Below are 27,573 nucleotides of genomic sequence, written 5' to 3' on the forward strand. Positions count from 1 at the left end.
TTTAACGCAAAAGAAAAAAAGCTGGAGTAGGTTTAGCGATCAACGCCGACCAGCAGCAGCAGCAGCAGCAGCTTTCTGTTCCACAGCCTGTGCCAAGGAGTTGGCCACCGAAGCCTCATTCGTTCCTGGACCCGAATTGTTTCCAGCATCAGCACTGTTACTTTCTATTCGACTGACTTCCAACAATGAAGAATAAAGATTTGTCAAATCCAACAATTCCGTGACTGAGTCGGACCGCAAATCGTATACTAGCTGCTGAAAGGAATGCGACTTGATGACATTGATCGACAATTTGTTTTCCGTCAAAAATTTCATCAAGTGCTTGTGGAACTTCATGGCGGTATATGGAGAATTATCAAATTCCGCCGATAAAAACCTGCGGCTTCCAAAAGCCACATTTGGCGCCTGCGCCATGTTGCTAGATACCGGAACCAATGGCACCGTCAGACTATCGACATATTGTCGTTTTTTAGACCCTCTATGTGCACTTGCACCCATCGCTATCGATGCAGGGTCCTGGTGCACTGGTGTCAAGTGTGACAACGAGCTGGCATCGAGCACGTGATCATGACCGGAATGACCGGTTGGGGTTGGGTCGTGGCGCATATGCAGGTGCGGTTGTTGGTGTCTCACCTGAGTGTGGTGGAGATCTGGTTGGGTATTTTCATAAGACATAGGCATTCCATTAGGGGCATAAGTGACGCCGTTCCCGTCGATAGGTATGGCACGAGAGTTGTTTATGGAGTCACGCGTGAGCTTGTGGGTTTTCAAGTGCTCGGTTAATTTTTTAGGCGAGCCTTTATCCGAGGAGAGTCTGGTAATTATCTTGCCACAATAGTCACAAGCAGCCACATTTGGGTCTTGAGAATCTTGAATAAACCACGTCCACACCCACGACTTTTTTTTCGCGCCAAATCGCTGGCCCGGCCGGTTCTTGCGTTCTTTGCGCTGCTCTTTGGCAGCCGCAGGGGTCAATTCCGGTCCTGATGATATAGTTCCGACTGAGGTCTCAGGTCCTAATCCGGGGGTACGCCTATCTTGGCTCAGATGGACTCCAAGATGATTGTGATGTGTCACATTTGTGGCCGATGAGTTTGGTGCTGTCAGATCGCTTGTATGGCTCGAACCCAGGGTCAATTGTTGTGGAAGTCCATTGATGTTTATTGGTTGGCGCTGGTGTATTGGAGTCAGGTTGTAGCTGGAAAACCCTATTTGGTTATTTGAAGGATTATAATAACTCATTTTGAGTTGAGCTCACGTAAAATAGACGTGAAGAGTATCGGTTGTAGGAATTGTTTGCAGCAGTTTACTTACTGCATGACCGGAAGTCGAGTGAGCATCGTGGTGCGCGCACGCCGCCGACGCGACACCCGGGGGTAAATGGTTGGGGAAACCGGGGGTATGTTGAGGTTGTTCAAGAAACACGAAAACGGAAGAAAAATATGAATCTCATCGAACAATCATTGACGCCATTGTCAATCATCGAAGGTAACCCGCAAACTTTGTATAACCAGCGAAATTTGGGCGAGGAGCCGCACGACTTCCCGTTTAGGAAATTGCAACCAGCAGCATATCCAAGGTTGGATTAATTGCACCCAAAACGAGAATACCAGCCAGTACTATATTGGACGTAGTATGATGCTACAAACCAGCCAGATGTTAGGTTTGAAGTATATATAACATTCTCAAGTTTGTAAAAGAAATAAACCACTAACAATTTATCCAAGGTAACCCTAGTGAAATTTATCTCTCTCTAACTACAGTCATTCCTTTTAACACTGTCTTTCTTTGATTTCCAACTACAGTCCATTCCTTTATAACTCTTTACCATGCAATTCTCCAAGATTATCGGTTCCTTAGTGTCGGCTTCGTTGATAACAAATGTGATGGGTGCTCCACATGAAGCTAAAAAACGTGATGATGATGACGATCCTGTGGTGGTTCACATTAAGACTACGGTGCAAAACACACAAACAAATGTCCATACCGTGGAAGGAAAGGTGCAAACTAAAACAAATTGGATTGTTGATACTTCAACTGCCACTGTTACCAGTTATACAGCCACCGTCACTTCCACAGTTTTTGGAACTCCTTATACGTTTGTTACGGTTGCTACTACTCCGATTGATGTGTCCAGTTTGTCTTTGCCAACTGAAATTGCTGCGCAAACCGAAATTGAAACTACTCAAGCAAAGGCTGCAACCACACCCACAACGGTCCCAACTACAACGGCTCCAACCACAACCACTTCCACTTCCGTGACTCCAAAAGCTTCCGCTGCCGTCACCCAGACAACCTCTACCGAAGTGGCCGAAGTTACCGACTCCAATGACGGACCAACCATCACCGATAGCAACAATATTCCAACGTCAACCGACTCATGGATTATTGAAAATGTCACCACCATGACTTCCGACAGCGTCTGTTACGTCAATTACGATTACTACTACGCATCCGAAGCCGACGAAACCATAACATCCACATCCACCATCTATACCACCGTTACTCGTTCTTGATCGTTACCGTTCTTGACGAATCGGGCATGTATATTAGATGGCGTTTGGGACTTGTTGAATTGTATGCTCTCTCTCACTAGGGCCCTGTTCTTCTCTTCTAACGCTATGATTTGATTCTTGTCCTCGGGACTTTTTTAATAAATGTGATAAGATACAAGATGTAGTTACTATTTGCAGCCAAATGATTGTGTTATATACTGCACACAGAATATGCTCGCTCGCGCTCTCTCGCTCAGACTTGTTAGGGCCGCGCCCTTGCCCCATTCACGTGCGCGCACATTTGTGTCACTGGCCCAATCTCAAAATTTTCACTGCGAATAACTCAAGGACTCACTTCGGTAACTTAATAATACAATGGGTAAGTAAATTCTGAGGATTGGAGACGAGGTTTCGTCGGTGACACTACATATATACATAGTCTCCATCAGACAGATTCCTTCATCATCCAATAGTGGTCATAGATCCATCTTCCACACGTTACCCATACTAACTCAGTGAACGTTCCAAAGACCAGAAGAACCTACTGCAAGGGTAAAGACTGCCGTAAGCACACCCAACACAAGGTGACCCAATACAAGGCAGGTAAGGCCTCTTTGTTCGCCCAGGGTAAGAGAAGATATGACCGTAAGCAATCCGGTTTCGGTGGTCAAACCAAGCCCGTTTTCCACAAGAAAGCCAAGACTACCAAGAAGGTTGTGTTGAGATTGGAATGTGTTGTTTGCAAGACCAAGGCTCAACTCTCATTGAAGAGATGTAAGCACTTTGAATTGGGAGGTGACAAGAAGCAAAAGGGTCAAGCTTTACAATTTTAAGCTTATCATGTAGTAATATACACGAGAAAGAGGAAATGTAGAAAACATACAGAGCACCAGAAGCAACAAATGGAGGAAATGAGAAAGGTTTAGAATAGAGACGGAAGAGTTAGATTGACCTACAAGGTGAGACATTATATGCAGTGCACCACAATGAAAAGAACTCGACTAATTTGGTCACCGTTCGGTCAAATCGTTCCTAAGCTCATGTATATTCAGTTTCGACCCCATTGTCTACTATACTCTCCCCCGCTTTCCCTTTTCATCATTTTTAAATTTAAGCCCTCGTCCTTCCCCTCCGCCTTTTCTTCCAATTTCGCACAACTCTCCTAATTCTCCACTGCACAAAATACACTCCTCGCGCTGTTATTGTTCGTGTCGGCATCATTCGCGTTTCACCTGGCAACGTTTTTTATTCCTCTAACATCGTGTTTTACTTGAGTTAGGGGATCAACTCGGGTTATTTTTGCAAGTCACTCATTGCTAGAACCTTACTTTTGACTTTTTTGTAACTTATACTTTGCAGAAAGCCCTTATTATCATCTTTTCATCTCAGATCATCGAATCATGGACTTTGATTTTTTGACCGACGAACAGAAGCAGTTCTACCGGAACCAATACCAGCAAAGCCAGAACCAACAATATCAAGAACACTCACTCCAACAAGACCAATTTATGCAAAATCATCAAAATCACTCGAATCATCCGCATGCTACTGGTCCCTATGGCTTACAACTGATCCCCAATCTTCAACCAAATCCAGATGTTAGTCTTATGGACGAGGATTCCGACGATAATAACCACGCAGCGGTGCCCTCGTCTCCTCTTCCACAGCCTTCGACTTTCCAGTCATCTCCCACTTTTTCAGCTTCCGACAATTTCGGTCATAATGCATTACAACTGGTTGATTCCCAGAGTTCAGTGAGCTTTAAGCCTCCAAACTTCTTCACCCAGCTCACCAATCAGCTGAGCACCAATGTGCTGGAAATCAGCAATGATAGCAACCACATGTTGCCTATTTCGCAGCAATTTCAAAACCAACAAAACTACCAATCCCAGGCTCAACAGCAAGCTCAACAGCATATTCAACATCAGCAGGCTCAGCAGCTAGCTCAGCAACAAGCACAGCAGCTTGCACAGCAACAGGCTCAAGCTCAAGCACAGCAACAAGCTCAACAACAAGCACACGCACAAGCTCGAGAGGCTCAACAATTCCAGCAACAAGTTCAGCAGCATCAAGCGCACCAAAATTCTCTGCCACAACGACAACAAGAATCTCACTCCCCTCAGCATACGACATCTCAGACCGCTCAAAACGGTTCACCCTACGTATACTTTAACAGACAGCCGAACCGGCTTTCGAAACCAGCTCAAGACCGTGCATCTGCTCTTAAGTTGAAGCTTGAAAATTACTACCAGATGTCAGTCACCCATGCAATTGAGCGCAATCAGAGAAGATTGGATCTCGAGCACAAATTGGCTACAGAAGAGGCCGCATCGTCTCAAGAACGTAAAAACCGACAGCTTCAGAACCTTGGTAAGAAGGAGCTGCAGTTCTTACGTCTTCGAAGAACCAAGTTGTCTCTCGAAGATTTTGCTACTGTCAAAGTTATCGGAAAAGGTGCTTTTGGTGAAGTTCGTTTGGTTCAAAAGAAAGATACCGGTAAGATTTACGCCATGAAAACATTGCTCAAGACGGAAATGTACAAGAAAGATCAATTGGCGCACGTGAAGGCGGAAAGAGACGTTTTAGCAGGAAGTGATTCTCCATGGGTAGTATCATTATATTACTCGTTCCAAGACGCTCAATATCTTTATTTGATTATGGAGTTTCTTCCAGGAGGTGATCTTATGACCATGTTAATTCGTTGGCAAATATTCACCGAAGACATCACCCGGTTCTACATGGCAGAGTGTGTGTTGGCTATCGAGGCTATTCATAAACTTGGCTTCATCCATAGAGATATCAAGCCGGATAATATCTTGATAGATATTCGGGGACATATCAAGTTGTCGGATTTTGGGTTATCCACGGGATTCCACAAGACTCATGATTCCAACTACTACAAGAAGCTTTTAGAGAAGGAACCACCTTCGCAGCTGCAGCAATTTTTGCAGCCAAATGGCGGACAACAGAGCAGGAACTCCATGATGGTGGATGCCATTCACTTGACGATGTCAAACAGGCAGCAAATGCAAACGTGGAGAAAATCTCGGCGATTAATGGCATATTCTACGGTTGGAACCCCGGACTATATTGCACCGGAAATCTTTATACACAAAGGTTATGGTCAAGAGTGTGATTGGTGGTCACTAGGTGCCATTATGTTTGAGTGTTTAATCGGGTGGCCACCATTCTGTTCGGAAACTCCACATGAAACTTACCGTAAGATCATGAGCTGGCAAGAAACCCTTCAAATTCCGGACGATATTCATCTTTCGCCAGAAGCCGAAGACTTGATTCGCAGACTTTTGACCAAGGCAGAGAACAGGCTTGGGAGATATGGGGGTGCCGATGAATTGAAGCAGCACCCATTTTTCAGAGGAGTCGACTGGGATACGATTCGTAAAGTGGATGCACCATTCATTCCAAAATTGCGTTCGATTACAGATACCCGGTTTTTCCCTACAGACGAATTAGAGAACGTTCCCGACTCGCCGGCGCTACTGAAGGCAGTCGAGCAAAGAGAACAGATGATGAAGAGCGGAGCAGGCGTCAAAGAAGACATGCCATTCATAGGCTATACCTATTCACGGTTCGACTATTTGACGAGAAAAAATGCATTGTGATAATATATTGTCAAAACGCATTGTGATAAGAAAGTCCCGCTTATTGTCTCATTTGAAACACATAGTAATCAAGTTTGCGGCTCGGCTGATGTCGGCATGTGGTGGACGCACAGAATCACCTGATAAAAATAGAGTGTTCTCGTTCGACTTTCCTATTGTGGCATGGGTCTCATTATGCATGCAATTTGTCTCACTAATTCCGATTCCGTCCGTGGCTGAGACATTTTCCAAACCTTAATTCAACATTATTCTATATAACGTTTGGCCCGGAAAAACGCTTATAGAGTTTATAAAGGTCTAGCCTTCATCCTCTCGTTCTATTTGAACCTAGTAACCACGATATATAAAAACACATTTTTTTTCACTTGCAGTAGAATCTCACCAGCCACCACCCGGTTGAGCCGATGAGAAGATGCCGGTTGCACGGCTGACTAAGGTTTGGCGCCGGCTGTTTTAAAACTGGCCATTTTAAACCCCCCTTGATTCCGGTGGTCAAATAGCAACTTAACCACCGATACCAAGACCGGATTAGGTAGTAAACCGGTTTGTTCTTGGCTCGGAAGCTAGCTAGACCGTATTTCCGTCCGGTTCTGTCACACTATATGCACGCTATTATGCACGCAATACCGGCATTTCCGAGGCGCGTGATTCGGCCCTTCATATAAAGTGGCCTTGGCTGCCAATTTCTTGATTGCTGTCGGCGCAGCTTAATAGTGTGAATAAATTGATAAATTATGAGATTACGATTATGTCTCTTGTTGGCAGCCTCGGCGGTTTGTGCTGCCGAGCAAATGGCACATATGCATCAACAAGAATTGCAATCGGAACAAAGTTTTGAAACTCCGGTACCTCATGTAATGACCCATCATCACGGAGTTCCTATACTAGAAACCGACCTTAAACCGGCCGAACTTGCCTATTGGGAGGCATATAACACCACCACATTTTTCACGGTTGACGCCCCTCATAAAGCGGCGTTGTATCTGCATGTAATCCTTACTGCGATAGTAACAGTTGTATTATATCCGGTATGTTTGGTGTTAAATAATGTAAAATCCTCGTGGTATTTGGCTGGATTGACTGTCAACTCGGTGGTGATGGTGATTGGTCTCATGAACTATTTCATGTTTATGCAATCGGCTCCAGATTTGTACCCAGGAAACGCATACACAAAGATGTCATGGATCCTCTTGTTCTCGACTTGCATCCATTGGTTTTTTGCGTTATTAAGAGCGGGTTTCAACTATATCCGCACAGAAAACAAGTACTCGCATCTCTCTGGTGATGATATGTACGATCTGGATCTCTCGGTGAACAGATGCACCTCGCCTTCATCAACATTGTATGAGCTGCCCGATTCCTTTGAGATTCCAGACGAGGAAAACGAGTTCAAAAAGGCTACCATGGTGCAAAATCTGCCTACTTCTCCTTACCTTGCAAAGGTATTGAGTACCCCATGGCTTAGAAAATTTGTCGATTTCTTTGGCGCCTGGACCATTGTCATCTTCAACTTTATGAACTGGGCTCAATTCTTTTACCATCTTATTTATATTCCCACCGGAGTCGCAGTGCTCTCGTGCTTTGGACAAGGAAAAACTGTGTTTAACTTGTTGGCACATTTCATCAAGGGTGGAGTGTTCTTCTCATTGGGATTACTTTATTTATCTCGCTACTGTGGATCTTTTGCTGGAAAGGGCTGGGCATGGAACCACAAGTTTGTGACTGAAGCTGAAACAAGAACCAGCAGATGGGCCAGATGGCAATCATCAGGTTTGTGTACGATGGAGATGGTGGAGTCGTCTCTTATCTTGTTCTATGGATGTACCAACATTTTCTTGGAACATTTGGCAAGCCCAGGAGGTGAATGGACGGCTAAGGATTTACAGCACGCTTCCATTGCCTTCATTTATATTGGCTGTGGTCTTTGTGGGGTGATTACCGAGTCAAAGTTGGCATCGTGGAGATATGAAAGAGCCATGGTGAAAGCTACGGATTCGGGTACATCTAGAATAGTCAAGGCTAGTCCTGGCTTTTCTCCTAACCCATTCCCTATTCTCACCATCTTCTGGACTGGTATCCTCATGTCTAAGCATCAGCAAGCCTCACACTTGTCTACAGAAATTCACACCCAATGGGGCAACATGTTTATTCTTGGCTGTGCTTTCAGATTCTTCAGTTATATCCTTTTACTCCTCATTCCTGGTGACAAGAATCCAACCAAGCCACTTCGTTTGATTACCGAGTTGATTGTCAGCTTTTCTTTGCTTTGTGGAGGACTAATCTTCATGGAATCGTGTGATCCGATAATCTTGGCATTCGAATACAGAGGATTCACATCGATGTTCACTCTCAACATCTCTTTGGGTGTAATTACGCTTCTCATGGCATGGGAAATGGCACTTTTCGCATTCAAAGACTGGTTGTTGCAGCGTGGAACCAAAAAGTTATAATTACTTGCTTCAAATCTTAATTGTTTACTATGACCCTTCTAATGACTAGTCAAGCTCATGACTCCTAATAGCTAGCCAAGCTCAATATATCATATGATCAACTTTAAATCTTATTTGGGCAATCTGTTTGGGACCTGTTCCACAGCAGCCACCAATGATCGAGGCGCCAATTTTCAACCATTCATCTACCAGTTGCAGCCATTTTTGATCAATTTTCGTGTCATTATGGTCAGCGAAAACATTGGGGTAAACGATTGTTGGAATATTGTGATAATTGTAGGTTTCGATATTTTTCAATACATGTGTAGCATCTTTCAATTCCGTACAATTGCAACCAATTGCAATCAAGCGTTTGCGTAAAGTCCTATTTTTGTTCAATTTACCGTTTAGATAACCCATAATCTTTTCAATGGGTGTTCCGTCAGACATTTGTGAAGAATTTCGAAAGTTCATGCTGAGGTAAAATGGCTTAAGAGGTCCTGTAGCTGACATTTTACAAACAAGATTCACAATGACCTTTAGTTCTTTGTAGTTGGGAATTGTTTCGAATGCTAGGATGTCGACTTTGGGGTTGTTATTCAAGAATGTAGCGAGAGGAAGATGATACTGTTCCAATTTGTGGTTTGTGATCAAACCATATTCACCAGTATATTCGGCATAGTTGGCCAAAAAACCACCATATGGTCCAATAGCTCCACATACTCGAGCCTTGGACTCATGGAACTTACATGCCTGCCAGCAAACATCGACAGATTTGGCCCATAACTCCTCTATTTGCGCATCAGTAAAATCGGTGTATTTTTTCAAACTCGCGCGAGAAATTTGGTATGTGCTCGTTGTTACAATATCGCATCCTGCCTCCAAGAAGCTTTTGTGAACATCTTCAATAAGATCTGGTGCCTCTATAAGTGCTCTTCCAGACCACAAAGGATCATTTTTAACGGCAAAATTTCGTTTTTCCGCCAATGTTTCCAACTGGATACCAAGCCCGCCGTCTAGAACAAGCGGCTTTCCTCCATACATCTGTAAAGCGTCGCAATTTGCAAAATGTCCTGTTTCCACCAGTTTCGTGTCTTGGTGAGATCTCACAATTTTCTGAAAATCTCAACTCTCTTCTCACTATTTAGAAATGTCGAAAAGAACACGCGATGACTTCGACGACCCGATACACGCGGAGGCAGACTCCAAGAAGCAGCACATTGACCCCGTTGACGAATTGATTTCCAATGTGTGTAAAGATATTCGTAGAATGGGAGAAAATGCCAACCTCGCTACCCAAGTGGAAGATATCAATTACATTTCCAACCCCATAGTAGCTGAATTCGAGAAAATAGATAAGCTCCGCACGGCGGTGTTGAGTACTATCTATGCCGTGGTGCTTGAACAGCCGCAAAAAATCCCTGCTTTGAGTCAATTGGTCCTCATTTGCAATGCCAAAAACTTTCTAGTTGCCAAATACGTGATTGAATTTTTTCATACTCGTACACAAGAGATGTTGGACAAGATGGTAGCTCCGGTAGATTTTGAGTCTGAAAGTGACACCAGTGAAGACACAGGCACGATAAATAAGCTCAAGACAACCTTGCGATTTCTCGCTTGTATTTCTCCCATAATCGAAAATAATGGGGTTGTTTCCATGTTCAAAACTTTGATGGAATTGGCAGTAAACTTGCAGACTTCGGAGGATACACGGAATGGAGCCGCTGAACAAATTTATTACTCGGTGCTCATCGCATTACCATATTTGCTATGCAATGATACTTCTTCTGAGATGATGGAACAATGTAATGGGTTGGTTGAGCAAGCTTCGCTTTTCCCCATCAGAGAGTCCGATGCTTCAATTGATATTTTGTCACCTTTTGACCCAAAACTCTCAAATTTTAAAGAGAGTTTGCCTTATGTGCCCAAAAAAATCACCAACTTGATCTTGCCTGCTCTTTTAGACTTGCAAGGCGAAGACAAAAAATGGTCAAAACTCATCGGGCATCTTTTCTTGAGCTTTAATCCTCTTGTGGACCCGATATTGAAGGATGCGTTGAGCGCCAATACCATTTCCAATGATTTGGTTAAGCATAACCTTCCTCAATTCTCCATTCCTTCAGTCGACGCTTTGCACGACCACAAACCTACTGGTCTAATTGACGAGTTATGGTACCATCATCCAAGACTTTTGTTTCAGGTGTATAACAATACTCTGGGGCTCGAAACCGTACCTCCAATCGAATCTTTTTTTGGCTTATTCTTCAAGGATTTGGCGTTCGATATCTTGACCAACTTGTCATTTAATAAAGACGAAGCTTCGATCCAATTATCTATCTTGGATCTCTACTTTAGTAAGGATTTGTTTGCTCCTCCAGGTTCGTCCATTGACCAGTTGAAACTTATACAAAAAGACAACGAAGAGGGAGTGAACAACCCTCCTCTCTCTACCTGGAAAATTGAAGATATCGCGGTTGAAAGTATTTTGACCATGATATTCCAGCTTCCCCGGTCGTTACACCATGAAATATACTATTACACTGTGCTCATTGCCTGCTGCAGAGAGAGCCCCGAGTCAATTGCTCCGGTTTTCGGCAGGGCCATCAGATATTTCTACAACCATTTGGAGACTTTGGACTACGAGCTCAAGATACGGTTTTTGGACTGGATGACGATACAAATTTCCAACTTTGATTATAGCTGGAAATGGGACGAATGGGTTGACGATTCAGTCAGACTCAGAAACTTGAAGCACCACCCCAAGAGAAACTTTATCAAAAACTTGATTGCAAAAGAAATCCGTCTTTCCAACAAAAACAGAATCAAAGAGAGTTTTGTCGCTGTGAATCCCGACCCGGATGCCACTGACCGTTTTGTTCTTCTCGAAGAGTTCTACAAGTATTTGAACCTCTCGCTTGTCGACAACCCCAACGAGTACATTGCCAGTTACGACTCAAAGCTCTATGGAAACGACGAGGAAATTAGCGGCATTTTAAAAGAACTTCAGGTAGAGGCATTGGACAAAATCAGTCAGAAGTCGTTGGTTTCAGCACAAGATGAGGTTCAATTCTATTTTGGAAACAACCGCTTACCGCTCCATGAGATCTCAAACAAGGTTTATGAGTTCCTTGTTGCACAATGGAAGCCCAATGAAGATCTTCTTGACATTTACCAAGAATTGCAGGACAATTTGAGTAGCCACCCAGCGATTGACGCTGAGACTTTTACCGTCAATGTCTTTCTCCAGACTTACGCATACCTCGGTTCCAGGTCTATCTACTCGGTTGTAAGTCTCATTTCCAGAGACAAGCTCAAACTCAAGTACTTGTTGGGTGCCCCAATTGACGACAAAGATTACGTCCCTGGCTCCACCTTTCGTTTCGAGGAAAGAAACTTGACACAGGAGCAAATAGATAAGCGCCAGAATCTTGCAATTGACTCTATTTTCCGTTTATGGGTGAATCAATCGCAAATGGCATTTTTGCTTTTGGAGTACCTCATCGAGTACAAAATTTTGCAGCCAATTTATTTGGTGGGCAAGTGTCTCAGCTTGGAAACCAATCTTGTCATAGACAACGTCGCTTGTATGGAGAGTATCAATCGGATTCTTGAGTCTTCGTACACCACAGATCGTGACGAATTCAATGTTCTCTACCAGTACTTACTCGAGCGAATCATACAGAATTTGAGTCTGTTGGCTGAAGGTAACAACGATGAGATCAAAATTACCACGGAGTTTAGCGACGAAGAAGCCGATGACTTGGAGAAAATGAATGTCATAGATAAGCAATGGCTCTTCTACGAGTATACTGGGTTGCTAAAATCGTACTTGAGAAAATACTACGAAGAGTCAACGGTTACTCAGCAGATCCAAGACTTGACTAATGAGCCTGCAAAGCAGCAGATTATGACCTGGATCGAGGAGTTGTCTAGAAAGTAAAACCTGTAATATATAATACACACCAACCAGCGAGCCACACTGTAAACTCCGTACACACCAAATGCACCAGGAAGATTTAGTGCGACTCGCGTTTCTACTTCTGACTAATTCTTGATTGCAAAATCACACCATGACCCATTCACATCCAGCTATCGAAACCACAAATTTGACGTACCGATTCCCCCTGAACAAGAAAGTTGGGCTCGAAAACGTCAGTTTGATCATTCCATGGGGCACCACCAATTTGGTCATCGGACCAAACGGAGCTGGAAAATCCACACTTCTCCGTATTCTCGCTGGTAAAACGTTGATAAAGCAGGGAAAATTGCGAATTGGAGGGTTTGATCCGTTTGAATTCTCAATGGCTCGTCATGAGCAACACAACTCGGATATCAATGACTATATCACCTACCTTGGGACCGAGTGGGCCACCAATCCGGTGGTGAAACGAGACATCCCTGTGAGACTTCTTATTTCGTCAATTGGCGGCGACAGACTCGCGGAACGAAGAGACGAACTTATAGACATTATGGATTTGGATCCCGACTGGTCAATGGCATACATCTCCGACGGAGAAAGGAGGCGTGTGCAATTGGTGATGGGTTTGCTCAAACCATGGAGGCTCCTCTTATTGGACGAAGTGACGGTAGATCTCGATGTGGTGGTTCGCCAGCGGTTGTTGGAGTTTTTAGGCCGGGAGACCAAAAAGAGAGACTGCTGTGTGATCTATGCCACTCATATCTTTGATGGAATGAGTCGAGGCTGGTGTGATAGAGTGCTTCATTTGAACGCAGGCACGATTACCGACGACATTTCGACTGCCAATATCAATTTCACCACGGATGGACCCGAAGTGAAATATGGCGAAAATGTTGAAATAAAACGGGCCGAATCGTTGCACCCATTAGCATTATATTGGCTTCGCAACGACTTGGATGAGAGAGGCACCCGAGATGAGGAAAAGGAAAGGGCCGCCAGTAAAAATGACTGGGATAATGCTCGCGATGGCGATTACTTTGACAAAAACGACAAGTTGCAGCAATACTTTAAGACATCAAGAAACTTCACGTGAGGTACCACAATATATGATAGAAGACAAAACAATCTTTCAATTAGTTTCGTTTTCGTTTGTTCTCTTCACTTCCTCCTTCATTTCACTTCCCTTCCACTTTCACTTCACTTCTTCTCTTCACTTCTCTCATTCCCCTCTCGCAAATTTGCGCTCCATCTCCATGAATGCAACTATTTCCTTCGAGTACCGAAGCTGCTGCTCTAGCATCCAGTTCTCATACTTGCATTCCAACACCAGCGGCGACTCGAACTCGAGATATTTGGCTGGTTTTGCTGCTAGTTTACGTCTTGTGATATTCTGCTGAGCGGTGGATGGAGTCAAAGGAGTTGACGGTGCCCTTTTTTGAACCTTCAGAGCACTCAATTCAGGCGATTTGACTGGAAATAAGCTGGCCTCTTCGTCCAAATACACGTTTTCAGACATAAGCACCAAAATATTTGAATCAAAATACAAACACGAGTAGCGTCGTGTATTTCCTGTATGCACCGGTGTGCGGATGTGCTCGGCCACGGTGGACGAAAATTAAACCTCGATCAAAATTTTTCATCCAATGTCTAACGAAAGAACTTTTATTGCTATTAAGCCCGACGGAGTCCAAAGAGGATTGATCTCCTCCATCCTCGGCAGATTCGAGAACAGAGGCTACAAGTTGGTTGGTATCAAGTTGGTTCAACCTACTGAGGACTTGTTGAGAACTCACTACGACGACTTGCAATCGAAGCCTTTCTTCCCTTCGTTGTTGTCTTACATGTTGTCGGGACCTGTCTTGGCCACTGTGTGGGAAGGTAAGGACGTTGTCAAGCAAGGTAGAGCCATTTTGGGTGCCACCAACCCATTGAACTCTGCTCCAGGTACCATCAGAGCTGACTTTGCCATTGACATGGGTAGAAACGTGTGTCACGGATCTGACTCTGTTGAGTCTGCCAACAAGGAGATTGGTTTGTGGTTCAAGAAGGAGGAATTGGTTGAGTACAAGTCAGCCATGTTCTCGTGGATCTATGAGTAGATAATAAACTAGTCTAGTACGAGATGTAGGTGACGGACACAACGAGGCAATTGACACAATTGACTCAATTGAGCAACTGTGAGTGCTCCCCGTACCACCTTTATTATCTTCTTTTCCTCTATTCTTTTCTTCCCTTCTCGTTTTTCACTTCGCGTTCTCTCCGCGAATTGACCTAGCATCGACAGCATATCCAATGCCTGTGGATGACGACTTGTTCAATGTTCCTGACAATGACGAGGAGATGCTAGAAAACGAAGACGAAGATGATGACGAAGATCTAGAAAACCAGGACCAAGATGAGGCCCAGGACCAGGAAATGCAAGATGATGGTGAGGACGAAGACGACGAAGATGGAGAAGAAGGCGACGAAGAGGAGGGTGAGGAAGACGAAGATGGCTCAGGAGATGATAACGAGGGAGAAGAGGGCGAGGAAGTAGAAGAGGGAGAGGAAGGAGAGGAAATTGAAGAAGGTGAAGAAGGTGATGAAAATGACGAAGGTGAAGGAAATGAACAAGGCGAAGAAGGTGAAGTTGGAGAACAAAAACGAGCTAAAGAAAGTGAAAGTACTCAATCTCAGTCCGAAAACATAAAAGCTTTTCAAAATGGCGAAAGTAACACCACAGAAACAGACCACAAGCCCACCGTTGAAAAACTCCCTGCTCACCAAGTTCGCTCCCAAGTTGCCCAGCGGGCCAAAACGACATCCAAGGTGGAAATCGTGCCTACAACCTCAATTCCTTACACATCTCAATGCCATGCAATTGCACTCACTGAGGGCCCACGACTAATATTGACCGGTGGAGAAGATGGGTTTATTCGAAAATACGACTTTATTGCTTCTATCGAAGGAAAGTCTCCACTTACCATGGCCCAGAAACACAATATGGTGGACTCGGTGACCAAAGCGGGAGTGATAAGTTCGTATTGGGAAAATGAACAGCCCATTACTCGGACTGAACTTATGCAAGCCAACCCCAAAATCAAGCCAGCTGACTTTACGACGGGCACAATCAACTACGAGCCAAAGCTAAGTCCGGTATACTCATTAGCGGCAGAAAAAAGGGGCCTATGGTGTCTTTCCGGGCTTTTGTCTGGGGGTATCTCGCTCTACAGCATGAAATACTCCGAGGGAAGTCTAGTCCACTATTTTCCCCATGGCGATCCAAAACGACCTGCTCACGAGAACAGTGGGCACAACGATGCTGTGTCGGTGCTTAAACTCACACCAGACGAAAAGGGCTTTTTTTCAGGTTCATGGGACAAAACTATTCGCAGCTGGGACTTGAATACGGGCAAAACTACGGCCACTTATACCGGTGCTTCGAATCAAATTACTTCGTTGGAGTTCCGTCCACATGGTCTTGCTGACTTGGAGCTCGCTGATGGAGACGCCAACAGTAGTGATGTCGACTCTCTTTTTGGAGATAGCGACAATGAAAACGAAAATGACAACGATAACGAAAATGGAAATTCTGAACAAAAACCAAGAAAACCTGTTTCCAAAGTGGTGAGAAACGACTCAGTGTTCATGACTTCAAGTATAGATGGAACCGTCAACATCTGGGATGTTAGAGTGGGCGAATCTAACCAGGATCCCGTCATAAAATACGTGGTTCCTGAGCATGTTCCTCCATGGTGTATGTCAGCGACATGGGCTAATTCTGGAGACTTTATCTTTGCAGGAAGAAGAAACAGTACAGTGGAAGAATTGTCTCTTAAAATGCCCCATCGACGAATTCCCAATAGTCATGGTAAAAATGATGTGATTCCAAATGTATCGAGAACTTTACAATTTCCCAAAATTTCAGGCCCAGTCAGTGCCATTTCCACCATGCCTAACGACGACCTTTTACTTTGTGGCTCAAATGATAACATCAGATTGTACAATCTCCAATTATACGACCAATCTTCAGGTACTCAACAAACTACAAAAAAACAAGCTACACCGTTTATGATCGTTCCTGGCCATCATGGAGGAATTCTAAGCACATTATACGTTGACGAATCAGGCAGGTTCATGGTGAGTGCCAGCGGCAATCGTGGATGGGGACAGTCTGCCTTTACAGAGACGGTATTGATATACGAGATAGACTTTTAGTATAGGGTTATCCCGATAAATAACTATAGATCAAAATAAGTCGCTCTCAATGTTCCCAAACCAACTTGCCCGAAGTTGATACGTGCTTGTTCTGATATTGTCTCGTATGCATGCCTTGCACTGTTTTTAGCTTCACCAGCAACCATGCCACCAAATGTCGATAAGCTATTGACTAATCCACCAATCGACCAATCACCTCCCAAAAGACGGGAAAGTTTGATCATTTCAGGATTTCGTTTCGTCAATAAAAAGTGTATCATGAACCCGACAAATCCCACGGTTAAACTTACTTTGTAGATTCTACTCAAGCCCTTGGGTCGTTTCTTCTCCCCATCGCCGGGCTCTGGGCTGGTTCTTTGACTGTGATGCGATGAATGTAATAATCTTTTGAGGATCTGTGATGACGCTTCGGCTATTCTAGTGTTGACGGACGAGGTTCCAGAAGCCAAACTGCTGATGGAGGAGCTCAACAGATGTGACTCGCTAGGACTGTAATCGTCTGTAACCGAGTCGTCTTGAAGATCCATAATCTTGGCAAGTAAGTTGCTATCAACAAGAGTTTGCTTTGTCACCTCTTGATCCTGTGTTTGAATCAATTCCGCCAAATCATTATTGGAGGTCGCAAGACTATAGTAAGATTGTGGAGCTGGTCCGCCCGTGGAGGTGGTCTTAAGGACAGAATGAGGGTTGTATTCTCCAAACCAAAAATTGAAGGTTGTATGGTTGTTGGACAATTGATCTAATGGGTGCTCTTTCAGCAATTGTGAGGCAGAATGCAAGATATTTGCCATATCCTGGTCGGTAAGATTGGCAAATAAAGTACTGGGACTCACAAGCGAATGTACAGCGTCCGGATCAACATCCAGGAAATCTGTCACTGGTCGAGGGTTGAGGCCCAATTTGCGAAATATGTCATCTTTGGAAAATAATAGGGCAGCTGTGTATACATAGGCACACGCCAGGATCAGATTGTAGCTCAATATAAAGTCCCATGTCATCAAGAGTTGAGGAAGGTTGTTGATATCGTGACTGAACATGGTGAGAATAGAGGATAAGCCCTGCACGAATCCGTAATCGTAGAGTGCGCCATTGGTCAAGCGATAGACGTTACTGGTTTGTTTGAGCAACTCGTATAGTGTTGGGTCGACATCTTCTAATAGGGCTGGAATTAACTTGAGGTGGATGGTGGACAAGTTGATGTCGGTGATCATAAAGTCTCGAAGATGGAACAACGACAACCGTTCCAACAACCTAAACGCCAACTCATCGCCTGGATTCTGGTGGTTTTGGCACACAAGTAGTATTATGCTTGCGATATCGTGATAACCTTGGTAGTAGTGCAATGCTGGATAAGTACGGAACATTTTCACGAGCAAGTTCAACAAATCTCTTTTCAACTTGTCGATGTCGGAGCTTGAGTAGATACCTGTGAATGAGGAGTGGTCTACGGTGGTGGAACGAAGATGAGACACAATGGTAAATGATCTCTTGATATCAAGCTTGATTTGTTCCTCATCCCGATGAGGAGGAAGATCATTCACGTTCAAATCGTCTAGAAAGCACGAAGCAGACTGCTGAAGCACCAGATCCGAATTTTCATCAATTGAAGGAATTTCCAAAAATAATGGCCATATTTTACAGCGTAACTCATTATCCATGAGGCCCTCAGAACTTCTCAGATGTTCCTTCAAAAAGTCTATGTTGTTGTTTTTGATCGCCTCGTTCAACGTCTTGTGCTTTAATTGCTTCAAAGATTCACTGAGAGGATTTCCATCATTATAATAAAACGACTTTCCTAACCGGTCCACATCCATCAGCACCCAATCTGGATGCAGCTGAACAAGATGTGACGAATCAGCAATTGACATTTGTTCAAAGCAAGGCAGAGGAGCACGCCCTGGTACGATGATTCAATAGCTATTTTGCAGCAAAAAATCTAGCGTGGTACATTCAACCAAATGGTCACCTGTTTATTATCAGTGGCCCCGGAAATTATCGCAGCGGGCCACATCCGCACACCCACACACCAAGGGGTTTAACTGAGCCCGATTCCGCATAGGTGCAGGTCGATATGTGGGGTCGGCATTTTTTCCCACCAACTTTATTACATGACTAAAATGGACCACAAAATTGTAAAAACTTCGTATGACGGCGATGCGGTGAGTGTGGAGTGGGATGGGGGTGCACTGGCCAAGTTTGACAACATTTGGTTGAGGGACAATTGCCATTGTTCCGAGTGCTACTATGACGCTACCAAACAGAGATTACTCAATTCCTGTTCTATTCCCGATGATATTGCGCCAATTAAAGTGGATAGTAGTCCTACCAAGCTAAAGATCGTGTGGAACCACGAAGAGCACCAGAGCGAGTACGAGTGTCGCTGGTTGGTGATCCATTCATATAATCCTCGGCAGATTCCAGTGACTGAAAAAGTTAGTGGAGAACGAGAGATTTTGGCCCGTGAGTATTGGACGGTCAAGGATATGGAGGGTAGATTGCCCAGCGTTGATTTCAAGACGGTAATGGCTTCTACGGACGAGAATGAGGAACCTATAAAAGATTGGTGTTTGAAAATATGGAAGCATGGGTTCTGTTTCATCGATAATGTTCCTGTGGATCCACAAGAAACCGAGAAATTGTGTGAAAAGTTGATGTACATTCGTCCTACTCACTATGGTGGTTTCTGGGATTTTACCAGTGACTTGTCAAAGAACGATACCGCATACACCAATATCGATATTTCGTCGCACACCGATGGAACTTATTGGTCTGATACTCCTGGATTGCAATTATTCCACCTTTTGATGCACGAGGGCACTGGGGGCACCACGTCTCTTGTAGATGCGTTCCATTGTGCCGAAATCTTGAAAAAAGAACATCCGGAAAGTTTTGAACTTTTGACCCGAATCCCGGTTCCGGCGCACTCAGCTGGAGAAGAAAAGGTGTGCATTCAGCCTGATATTCCCCAGCCAATATTCAAGTTGGATACCAATGGCGAATTGATCCAGGTCAGGTGGAACCAGTCAGATCGGTCCACCATGGATTCGTGGGAAAATCCACTGGAAGTTGTCAAGTTTTACCGAGCCATTAAGCAGTGGCATAAGATTATCAGTGATCCCGCCAACGAATTGTTCTACCAATTGCGTCCTGGTCAATGCCTTATTTTTGACAATTGGAGATGTTTTCACTCAAGAACCGAGTTCACCGGAAAGAGAAGAATGTGTGGAGCCTATATCAATCGTGATGATTTTGTTTCAAGGCTCAACTTGTTGAACATTGGTCGCCAACCGGTCTTGGACGCTATTTAGAACAACCGAAAAATTATGATACAACCGAAGCAATTAGATAACAACTGAATAGCAATTCAGATCTACAATTGAATATGTTAGCACATAAATTTTAGTCTATAAGCCAACTTACACAAAAGTTGGAATCTTGTCCCAGTCCCAAGGATTGTTGAATCTCAATTCAATGTCCAACTTGGAAATTTCCTTGAAATCTTCTTGCGACAAGTCAAAGTCGTTCACCTTCAAGTTGCTCAACAACCTATCGGGATTGTTGGACTTGGGAATCACGGCAAGTCCTCTTTGGGTGGCCCATCTCAACAATACCTGTGCTGGAGTCTTGTTGGCTTTTTCAGCCACAGACTTGATAACATCGTGCTCGAACAATGGCTTGACATCCTTGACACGAGGGTGGTTCAATTCAACAAAAGATTGAGGTCCGAAAGATGAGTATGCGGTGATGGCGATGCCTTGAGATTGAACGTACTCAATTAATCTTGGTTGTTGCAAGTAAGGGTGGTGTTCGATCTGCAACACTGCTGGCTTGATCTTGGCACCTCTCAACAAGTCTTGGATCAATGCACCAGGAAAGTTGGAAATACCGATGGATCTGATTTTACCCTTCTCGACCATCTTCTCCAATGCTCTCCAAGTGTCAATGATTGGCACACCCTCGTAGATAAACTTGTCACCATCGCCACAGTAGAATCCTGGAGGATACTTTTCCTCAAAAGGAACAAATTTGAAGGCAATTGGAAAGTGGATCAAGAATAAATCAAGGTAGTCCACCTTCAAGTCGCTCAATGTTCTGTCCAATGCCTTTTCCACATTCTTGGGGTCATGGAACGAGTTCCAAAGCTTGGAAACGACGAAAAGCTCATCTCTAGCAACCAATCCCTCGTCAAGTGCTCTGTTAATACCTTCTCCGACTTCCTTTTCGTTACCGTAATCTTCGGCTCCGTCAAATAATCTGTATCCTACCTTGATAGCATTATAGATGGTGTCAGCACAGGTGGCCTTGTCGACCTTCCAGCAGCCAAAACCCACCGAGGGCATTTCATAACCTGAGTTCAAAGTAATAGACATAGCAATTGATGATTAATTTTCTGGGGATGCGCCTTCTTATATAGTGGGGCAAATCCCCGCAAGTCGCACATTCCGACCATTGTTCCACGGAAGGTGAAAGCGCACTCAGGCTGCGAAAATGGATATTGACTATAAATTAAATAGCCAGTGTATATTACTCAATTGGCCGATTTCTACAATGTGTAACCACTATAGTATAGTTTTGTTGTTCGTCTTACAATCGTCCATCAATTGCTCCAGCTGACTAAGCCGCACACCTCGACTCCGACGTTCATACAAAGGTTATTAGAATACGGCCCTGAAAAATGTCGCTTAGTACGGCAGTGTTGCCGACGAGGTTTCGGCTAACTTGCCTACTAAGGAAACCTTAACGCGCAAGCGGGGCGCTTAGGGGGAAACTTAAGGGTCGTGTCGGTAATAGTGTCTTTGAGTGGGGTAATCCTATAATGGTAACTATGCCAGAAATTCAGGGGTGTGAACGTGAAACGTCAATGGTTGGCTCAATCGTTAGTCATTGTAGCCTTGGGCTAGCTGCAGTCTTTCTGGTGCACCGGTGCAGTTGCAACTCTTCCGCATTCGGCAATACCAATACAAACGGTCGCAGACACTTAGGCATCGTCTTTTACGTTCTTCACCAAGTATGGGGATTCCTCTCTACGTCAGAATTAAAGACGTGCACCCGCCACCTGCCGGGGTGAACTCTCATGTTGTTCAGTCATCATCTACGTCAATTGAGTTTGGTTCAAGAAACTACCATTTTGATCAAGTCTTCACAAGCAAAATAGACTACCAACCCTATTTGCAAAACGACAATGATTCCGTCACGGTGTTCGTAGGACCAACTGGAAGCGGTAAGACCACCTGTCTTCGGCACATGTTGGATGCCACTTTGAACTTTTGGCAACAAAATTCGTGGTCGTCGAAGAAAATCAGTGCTTTTGAAATCAAAGAGAACCGTCATGTAATTGATTTGACTGAGGAAAAGAAAGTTCCCAAGCCTTTAAAGCAGGTTGGTTCCATTCAATTGAGTGACTTGGACCATGCTGAGCAGACTTTCAAGGCAATTTTGGCATGTAGAACAACAGCTCCAACTGCCACCAACCGTGAGTCGAGTAGGTCTTGTTTGGTTTTGAAAATTGTCGATGGTTCCTCAACGACAACCTACGTGGATATGATGGGCAACGAGAAGTTCGACAAAGGAAGCGCAAACCAATTTGCCAACTCTACTATGTCTTCTTTGACTCAATACCTCAAGTCTAATGGTTCCGGTGGAAGATCTGCCAATACGATTATCAATATTATCTTTGGCGACCCCAAGGCCAAAATCTCAGTTGTGTTGGCATTGGACCCCTACGGAGACCCACGGTTGATCAAATCGTCATTGTTGAACATTGCTGATTTGACTCGCCAATGTCAGCCAGAGTTAGCGAGAGAATCAGTTACCACCGCTGCTCCGAAATTACTTCCACACTACGCAAAGCCTACAATTTCGTCTTTGAGTCCTAAGAAGGCTTCTGTTCCGCAATGGAGTACTGGAAGAGTCACTAAGCCCGCCAGAAAACCTACAATTGCTCGCAAGATTGTCAACACTCTTTCCAGAACATTGTATGGAAGAGGAGCCGAGCAAAGTAGACAAAAGATCGAGAAACTAGAAGAGGAAAAGAGGAATATGGAAAGCTTTATCCAGGAGCTTACAAGCTCAAAGGACCGTCTTTTGGAAGAAATCGCAGCTTTGGACGAGTCAAGAGTTCAGCTAATCGAAGACCTTCACCAATCGAAAGTTTTCATTGAAAAAAGTGAAGCTGAAAAGGAAGCTCAGTTGTCCGACCTTCGTGAGTGTCTCCAGAACGCACGCTCAACTCACGGCCAACTTCAAGAGTCAATCAATGGTCTTAAGAACCAGGTGGGTACCATTGAGGCTTCATTCAACGATGCCGTTCAAAAAGGTAATGAAGTAGAACAAACGTTGAGGGAAGTTTCTGAGGTCAAAGAGCAGTTGGAAACCAAAATAGCTTCCTTAGCTTCGAGAATTGAGACTTTAAAGGAGTCTGAAGAACAAAAGACTAAAGAGATTCTAGACTTGAAGAGAGAATTGGGCTCAAAAGAGAATATAATTCGTGAACTCAAGTCCAGCGTTGGTTCTAAACTGGAAACAGTCAAGGGCCTCAAGTCTGAATTGGGTTCCAAAGTCGAAACAATCAACGGTCTCGAGTCTGAATTGGGTTCCAAAGTCGAAACAATCAAGAACCTCGAAATTAAATTGGAGGAAATGGATTCTTTCAGAGCAAAAGTAGACGAACAAAAGAAGCTGTTGTCTGAGAAAGCAGCAACTGTCGCCAGTTTGAAATCCAGAATCGATAATCAGGACAAGATCATTGGTGAGAAGGCAGAGACCATAGCTGAGTTGAAATTACAACTTACTAGTTTCGGAGCTCAAACTTCGAAATTGGCTAGTCAAGAAGAGATTCTCGCCGAGAAGACGGCTACCATTGCCGAATTGAAGTCAAAGATTGAGAGCTTGGAAGAAGAAAATGAGAGAAAGAACGAAAAGGATGATTTGCTTACTGAAAGAAACGAGACTATTGAAATGTTGGAGAGGAAGGTAGAGGAGCTTGAGAAAGAAATTGCCATGAAAGATACCCAAGACAGTGTTCAGAAGTCAGAAGCCATTGGTGAGCTCAACCTGCAAATTGAGGAGTTGAAGGCTCAGCTTTCGAAGTCTCAACAAGATCAAGAAAAGACCTTGTCTTCAAAGAAAGAGTTGAAATCGACGATATCTACTATGACCAACGAAATCCGAGACTTGAAGAGAAAGCTTGAGGGAGAAACTACAGTTGACAAGGAGAACCAACCTACAGCTTTCGTTCCTCCTCAAGGTACAATCATTAAAAAGAAGTTTACCGGAGACGATATTTTTGTTGACCAACAAAATAAAGAGTCAGTGCCAGAGACAAACCAGGAGAAGAAGCGCAAGAAATTGGGAAACATTGACAATTACAGAAGTGCCATGCTTGAAATGTCAGCTAAGAAACACAAGAAGAAGAACAAGCCTCTGAAGCTTCGGGCTTTAAACTAGAATGATTCGAAGATGACTAGAAACCATACCATAATACTATAACAATAATACCATGATACCATAATATTAATACTGTAATTCCATAAACTATCAAATAATACCATAGCATAATATCATAATAAAATGCCATAATTTCAATCCATTACTTAGTAATTCCTTTTCATGATAGTAATACCCCTTCATAAAACCAATGAAGCTCACTACCGATATGATTTAACAGCACAACACCTCGGTCTTATATTCATTTTTATACTGTTCTTCTATCCGTCATAAACCGTACAATTGGACCCAATCCTGTGATCTCTACGGTCTTCTCAAACCAATTCAACAACAATCCTCCCTGCTTTGCACCATAGCCAGTGCTCATACTTTTGTACAAATACTTGATGAGCGTATCCTGCTGACTGCTATCTAACTGTTTTACAAAGGTTCCCAAGTCGTTGGTGTTGTGGTTATTTTTGATCGAACACAAAACTTCGAAAACAGTTTCGCCGTGTAACTTTTTGGTGGCCTCGTCTGCAACATATGGGGGGTTTTCAAGCAGCAATGCCAAAGCTTCTTGAAATCTTCCCAGGGATAACGAAGCACGAACTTGCTGGGAAGTGTTTACAACATCTTGGTGAGACGTAGGAGGTAAGTCTGGAATGAGCTCCTCTTTCAGAAGATGGTTCTCGGGCTCTAAGGCGTCAATGTCAATTCGTCTCCAATCTTCCATGGTATTGGTGAGTAGGTTACGCTTGAATTGTGAGATTTGGTATGGAGAACACCGGTGCACCAGGAACTATCACTGCCTATTTTTATGCCGTTACACGTTGAAAAATACATTATCCACTTTGGGCCATGCCGTTCTATTGTACATTTATATAGCGCTGAATTGCAATTGGTTTGTATGGTTCAAAGGTACGCTGTAGTATATTTTTCAGCGATGACAGTCTCTCAAAATATCAATTAATGTTGTCCCTTGCTTCTTCATTGCTCGTGATTCGTAGCTATTTTCTCGCCTTTTTCGCTGGTCTATCCTCTGCATCTTCCGTCCTGTTGTCCACTTCCGAAGTGTACTCGTCAATAAAGGTCAACACTTTCTGCTTCAATTCCTTCGAATCGACTATTATCACCACAAGACCGTCACTGCCTACTTCGTACTTGATGTGGTCTTCGTTTTTGAGGGCAACTTCTTCGTCAAATTTGTCAAAAAAGCCATTTACCTCGTCAAATGTCTGTATTTCATCCAAGAGTCTCTCGTCCATTTCGCCTTCTGGAACATCAGGCGAGTTGATTACTATTACTGCACGAAGCGGGTTGTCTAGTTCCTGGAACTCCACCTCATGCAGAGGAATATCTATTGGATCTTCCCCCATGGCTACAAATATTGGAAACACATTTATTTCACCAAACACAAAAATTCAGGGTGCGATGGCATGGGCCATATGCCGGACGTTGCAACCAAACTACAAGCTCCATTTCTTGAATTGGTTGATTAAGCCCTTGGTAGAAGGATCGTGGGTGGTGACAGGGTCCTTGTTGTCCAACTCCTTACCGATTTTCTTGGCCAAAACCTTACCCAATTCCACACCCCATTGGTCAAAGGAATTGATGTTCCATATGGCACCTTCTATGAAAGTAAGGTGCTCATAATACACAATTAAAGCACCCAAAGCAGCAGGAGTGATCTTTTGAGCCAAAATGGAGGTGGTGGGTCTGTTACCGGAAAATTGCTTGTGAGGAACCAAGTCTCCAGTAGTACCTTCAGCCTTCACTTCCAGTTCAGATTTACCCACCATCAAAGCTTCCGATTGAGCAAAGAAATTGGAAGCCAACATTCTCTGGTGGAGATTGTTTTCGATGGGGTTGTGAGATTGAGCAGCCATGATAAAGTCAGCGGGAATCAATTTTGTACCTTGGTGCACCAATTGGAAGAAAGAATGTTGAGCATTGGTAGCTGGTTCTCCAAATAACACAGTACCAGTTTGGTAGTTGGTGAACACATTTCCTCTGGTAACCGACTTACCGTTGGATTCCATCGACAATTGTTGCAAATAAGCAGGGAATCTGTGCAAGTATTGGTCAAAAGGAGCCACCAAGTGAGTTTGAGCTCCGAGAAAATTGTTATACCACACCGATAACAAACCTCCCAAGGCTGGAATGTTGTCTTCCAAACGAGTTTCCTGGAAGTGAGCATCCACTGCTTCCGCACCTTTCAAGAAACTCTCAAAATTGTCAAAACCAATATAGATGGCAACCGACAATCCAATGGCAGACCATACCGAGTATCTGCCTCCAACCCATGATTCGAAGCCAAACATGTTCTTGGTGTCGATTCCAAATTTGGACACTTCTTCAGCGTTCGTGGACAAAGCAGCAAAGTGTTTAGCAATATGGGCAGTGTCCTTAGCCTTTTCCAAAAACCAATTTTTGGCGGTATTGGCATTGGTGGTGGTTTCCGCAGTGGTAAAAGTCTTTGAAGCAACCAAAAACAAGGTTGTTTCTGGGTTCAATGGCTTGAGAATCTCAGCAATATGAGTACCGTCAATGTTGGACACATAGTGGACATTCAACCCAGGCTTGCTGTACGCCTTCAATGCCTCGGTCACCATCACTGGACCCAAATCTGAGCCTCCAATTCCAATATTAACCACATCAGAGATTGCCTTGCCGGTGTAACCGGTCCAGCTTCCATCCCTAATCTGGTTGGAAAATTCCTTCATATGTTGCAAAACACTGTCCACTTCTGGTGCCGTGTTCTTGCCATCCACAGACATGTTTTTCATCAGTCTGTTTCTCAAAGCAGCATGGTACACTGCTCTACCCTCTGTGGAGTTGATCTTGGAACCAGCAAACATTTCGTCTCTTAACTTCTCCACCTTGGCCTCCTTGGCCAATTGGATCAATTGAGCCAAAATCTCGTCATCTACCAAATTTTTGGAGAAATCAAACAAGATTTTCGAACCGTCATAATTGGTGAAAGTCTTGCTATATTTTTCAAATCTTTGGGGGTCTTTTTCAAACGCCTCCAGAACATTGAACTTGCTGTTCTTGGTGTGGAGTTGCTCCAACGACTTCCAAGCTGGAAGTTCAGACGCTAATTTGAAGTCAGAAAACGACATTGAGTAGTGGTGATTCGGGTGGGTGAGCCGGTGATATTTGTAAGTGGGTACTGCAGATAAGCGGTGAGGTGGACGGTTCTAGCCCGGCACACGGGTTCACTTGACAGAGAATTTGTCAGTAAAAGCCGAGAGCCAGAGCAGAATAAGGGTCGAATGAGGTAGAGGATTGAACTAGTGGGCTTGGGGTTTCTGAATTGATTCTTAAGGTGGATACAGAATGGATTACACACCAAAAAAAAATGAGATTTTGCAATGACATCGACATGTCTCTGTGATTTTGCATAAGCAATCTCCTCCTAATCTGAAACTATCGATAGTAGTTAGCAGCTTCGGCTCGCCGAGCCCGAGGCACGGCTTGCG

At 44.0% G+C, this 27,573-nt stretch overlaps 16 protein-coding genes across 16 annotated transcripts; 9 read left to right on the top strand and 7 right to left on the bottom strand. All coding sequences in view use genetic code 12, as the record gives it.

Moving 5' to 3' along the window:
• Window positions 1-39: 39 nt before the first annotated feature.
• On the bottom strand, window positions 40-1,242 carry PGUG_00911 (uncharacterized protein; the record flags this gene model as incomplete). Its single annotated transcript, XM_001487484.1, has 1 exon — window positions 40-1,242. The coding sequence occupies one exon, from the start codon at window positions 1,240-1,242 to the stop codon at window positions 40-42; it is 1,203 nt and encodes a 400-aa protein (XP_001487534.2).
• Window positions 1,243-1,829: 587 nt separating this feature from the next.
• On the top strand, window positions 1,830-2,516 carry FGR41 (Fgr41p; the record flags this gene model as incomplete). The annotated part of the gene is made up of 1 exon (XM_001487485.1): window positions 1,830-2,516. One exon carries the CDS (start codon window positions 1,830-1,832, stop codon window positions 2,514-2,516), a length of 687 nt encoding a protein of 228 aa, XP_001487535.1.
• A 1,379-nt stretch (window positions 2,517-3,895) lies between these two features.
• On the top strand, window positions 3,896-6,118 carry CBK1 (serine/threonine protein kinase; the record flags this gene model as incomplete). The annotated part of the gene is made up of 1 exon (XM_001487486.1): window positions 3,896-6,118. One exon carries the CDS (start codon window positions 3,896-3,898, stop codon window positions 6,116-6,118), a length of 2,223 nt encoding a protein of 740 aa, XP_001487536.2.
• Window positions 6,119-6,852: 734 nt separating this feature from the next.
• PGUG_00914 (uncharacterized protein) lies at window positions 6,853-8,568 on the top strand (the record flags this gene model as incomplete). The annotated part of the gene is made up of 1 exon (XM_001487487.1): window positions 6,853-8,568. The coding sequence occupies one exon, from the start codon at window positions 6,853-6,855 to the stop codon at window positions 8,566-8,568; it is 1,716 nt and encodes a 571-aa protein (XP_001487537.2).
• An 81-nt stretch (window positions 8,569-8,649) lies between these two features.
• SAM4 (S-adenosylmethionine-homocysteine S-methyltransferase) lies at window positions 8,650-9,591 on the bottom strand (the record flags this gene model as incomplete). Its single annotated transcript, XM_001487488.1, has 1 exon — window positions 8,650-9,591. The coding sequence occupies one exon, from the start codon at window positions 9,589-9,591 to the stop codon at window positions 8,650-8,652; it is 942 nt and encodes a 313-aa protein (XP_001487538.2).
• Window positions 9,592-9,697: 106 nt separating this feature from the next.
• On the top strand, window positions 9,698-12,487 carry GCR3 (Gcr3p; the record flags this gene model as incomplete). The annotated part of the gene is made up of 1 exon (XM_001487489.1): window positions 9,698-12,487. One exon carries the CDS (start codon window positions 9,698-9,700, stop codon window positions 12,485-12,487), a length of 2,790 nt encoding a protein of 929 aa, XP_001487539.2.
• A 130-nt stretch (window positions 12,488-12,617) lies between these two features.
• CAF16 (putative ATP-binding cassette family ATPase) lies at window positions 12,618-13,559 on the top strand (the record flags this gene model as incomplete). Its single annotated transcript, XM_001487490.1, has 1 exon — window positions 12,618-13,559. One exon carries the CDS (start codon window positions 12,618-12,620, stop codon window positions 13,557-13,559), a length of 942 nt encoding a protein of 313 aa, XP_001487540.2.
• A 550-nt stretch (window positions 13,560-14,109) lies between these two features.
• Window positions 14,110-14,565, top strand: YNK1 (nucleoside diphosphate kinase; the record flags this gene model as incomplete). Its single annotated transcript, XM_001487491.1, has 1 exon — window positions 14,110-14,565. The coding sequence occupies one exon, from the start codon at window positions 14,110-14,112 to the stop codon at window positions 14,563-14,565; it is 456 nt and encodes a 151-aa protein (XP_001487541.1).
• Window positions 14,566-14,758: 193 nt separating this feature from the next.
• PGUG_00919 (SAGA complex subunit) lies at window positions 14,759-16,663 on the top strand (the record flags this gene model as incomplete). The annotated part of the gene is made up of 1 exon (XM_001487492.1): window positions 14,759-16,663. One exon carries the CDS (start codon window positions 14,759-14,761, stop codon window positions 16,661-16,663), a length of 1,905 nt encoding a protein of 634 aa, XP_001487542.1.
• A 23-nt stretch (window positions 16,664-16,686) lies between these two features.
• On the bottom strand, window positions 16,687-18,531 carry GYP8 (Gyp8p; the record flags this gene model as incomplete). The annotated part of the gene is made up of 1 exon (XM_001487493.1): window positions 16,687-18,531. The coding sequence occupies one exon, from the start codon at window positions 18,529-18,531 to the stop codon at window positions 16,687-16,689; it is 1,845 nt and encodes a 614-aa protein (XP_001487543.2).
• Window positions 18,532-18,771: 240 nt separating this feature from the next.
• PGUG_00921 (uncharacterized protein) lies at window positions 18,772-19,971 on the top strand (the record flags this gene model as incomplete). The annotated part of the gene is made up of 1 exon (XM_001487494.1): window positions 18,772-19,971. The coding sequence occupies one exon, from the start codon at window positions 18,772-18,774 to the stop codon at window positions 19,969-19,971; it is 1,200 nt and encodes a 399-aa protein (XP_001487544.2).
• Window positions 19,972-20,079: 108 nt separating this feature from the next.
• Window positions 20,080-21,033, bottom strand: GRE3 (trifunctional aldehyde reductase/xylose reductase/glucose 1-dehydrogenase (NADP(+)); the record flags this gene model as incomplete). Its single annotated transcript, XM_001487495.1, has 1 exon — window positions 20,080-21,033. The coding sequence occupies one exon, from the start codon at window positions 21,031-21,033 to the stop codon at window positions 20,080-20,082; it is 954 nt and encodes a 317-aa protein (XP_001487545.1).
• A 640-nt stretch (window positions 21,034-21,673) lies between these two features.
• Window positions 21,674-24,109, top strand: PGUG_00923 (uncharacterized protein; the record flags this gene model as incomplete). The annotated part of the gene is made up of 1 exon (XM_001487496.1): window positions 21,674-24,109. The coding sequence occupies one exon, from the start codon at window positions 21,674-21,676 to the stop codon at window positions 24,107-24,109; it is 2,436 nt and encodes an 811-aa protein (XP_001487546.2).
• A 247-nt stretch (window positions 24,110-24,356) lies between these two features.
• Window positions 24,357-24,824, bottom strand: ARC15 (Arc15p; the record flags this gene model as incomplete). Its single annotated transcript, XM_001487497.1, has 1 exon — window positions 24,357-24,824. The coding sequence occupies one exon, from the start codon at window positions 24,822-24,824 to the stop codon at window positions 24,357-24,359; it is 468 nt and encodes a 155-aa protein (XP_001487547.2).
• A 274-nt stretch (window positions 24,825-25,098) lies between these two features.
• PGUG_00925 (uncharacterized protein) lies at window positions 25,099-25,467 on the bottom strand (the record flags this gene model as incomplete). Its single annotated transcript, XM_001487498.1, has 1 exon — window positions 25,099-25,467. One exon carries the CDS (start codon window positions 25,465-25,467, stop codon window positions 25,099-25,101), a length of 369 nt encoding a protein of 122 aa, XP_001487548.2.
• Window positions 25,468-25,557: 90 nt separating this feature from the next.
• Window positions 25,558-27,213, bottom strand: PGI1 (glucose-6-phosphate isomerase; the record flags this gene model as incomplete). Its single annotated transcript, XM_001487499.1, has 1 exon — window positions 25,558-27,213. One exon carries the CDS (start codon window positions 27,211-27,213, stop codon window positions 25,558-25,560), a length of 1,656 nt encoding a protein of 551 aa, XP_001487549.2.
• Window positions 27,214-27,573: the final 360 nt, after the last annotated feature.

This window comes from Meyerozyma guilliermondii, genomic scaffold (assembly GCF_000149425.1).
Source record: "Meyerozyma guilliermondii ATCC 6260 scaffold_1 genomic scaffold, whole genome shotgun sequence".
Classification (NCBI taxonomy): Eukaryota; Fungi; Ascomycota; class Pichiomycetes; order Serinales; family Debaryomycetaceae; genus Meyerozyma; species Meyerozyma guilliermondii.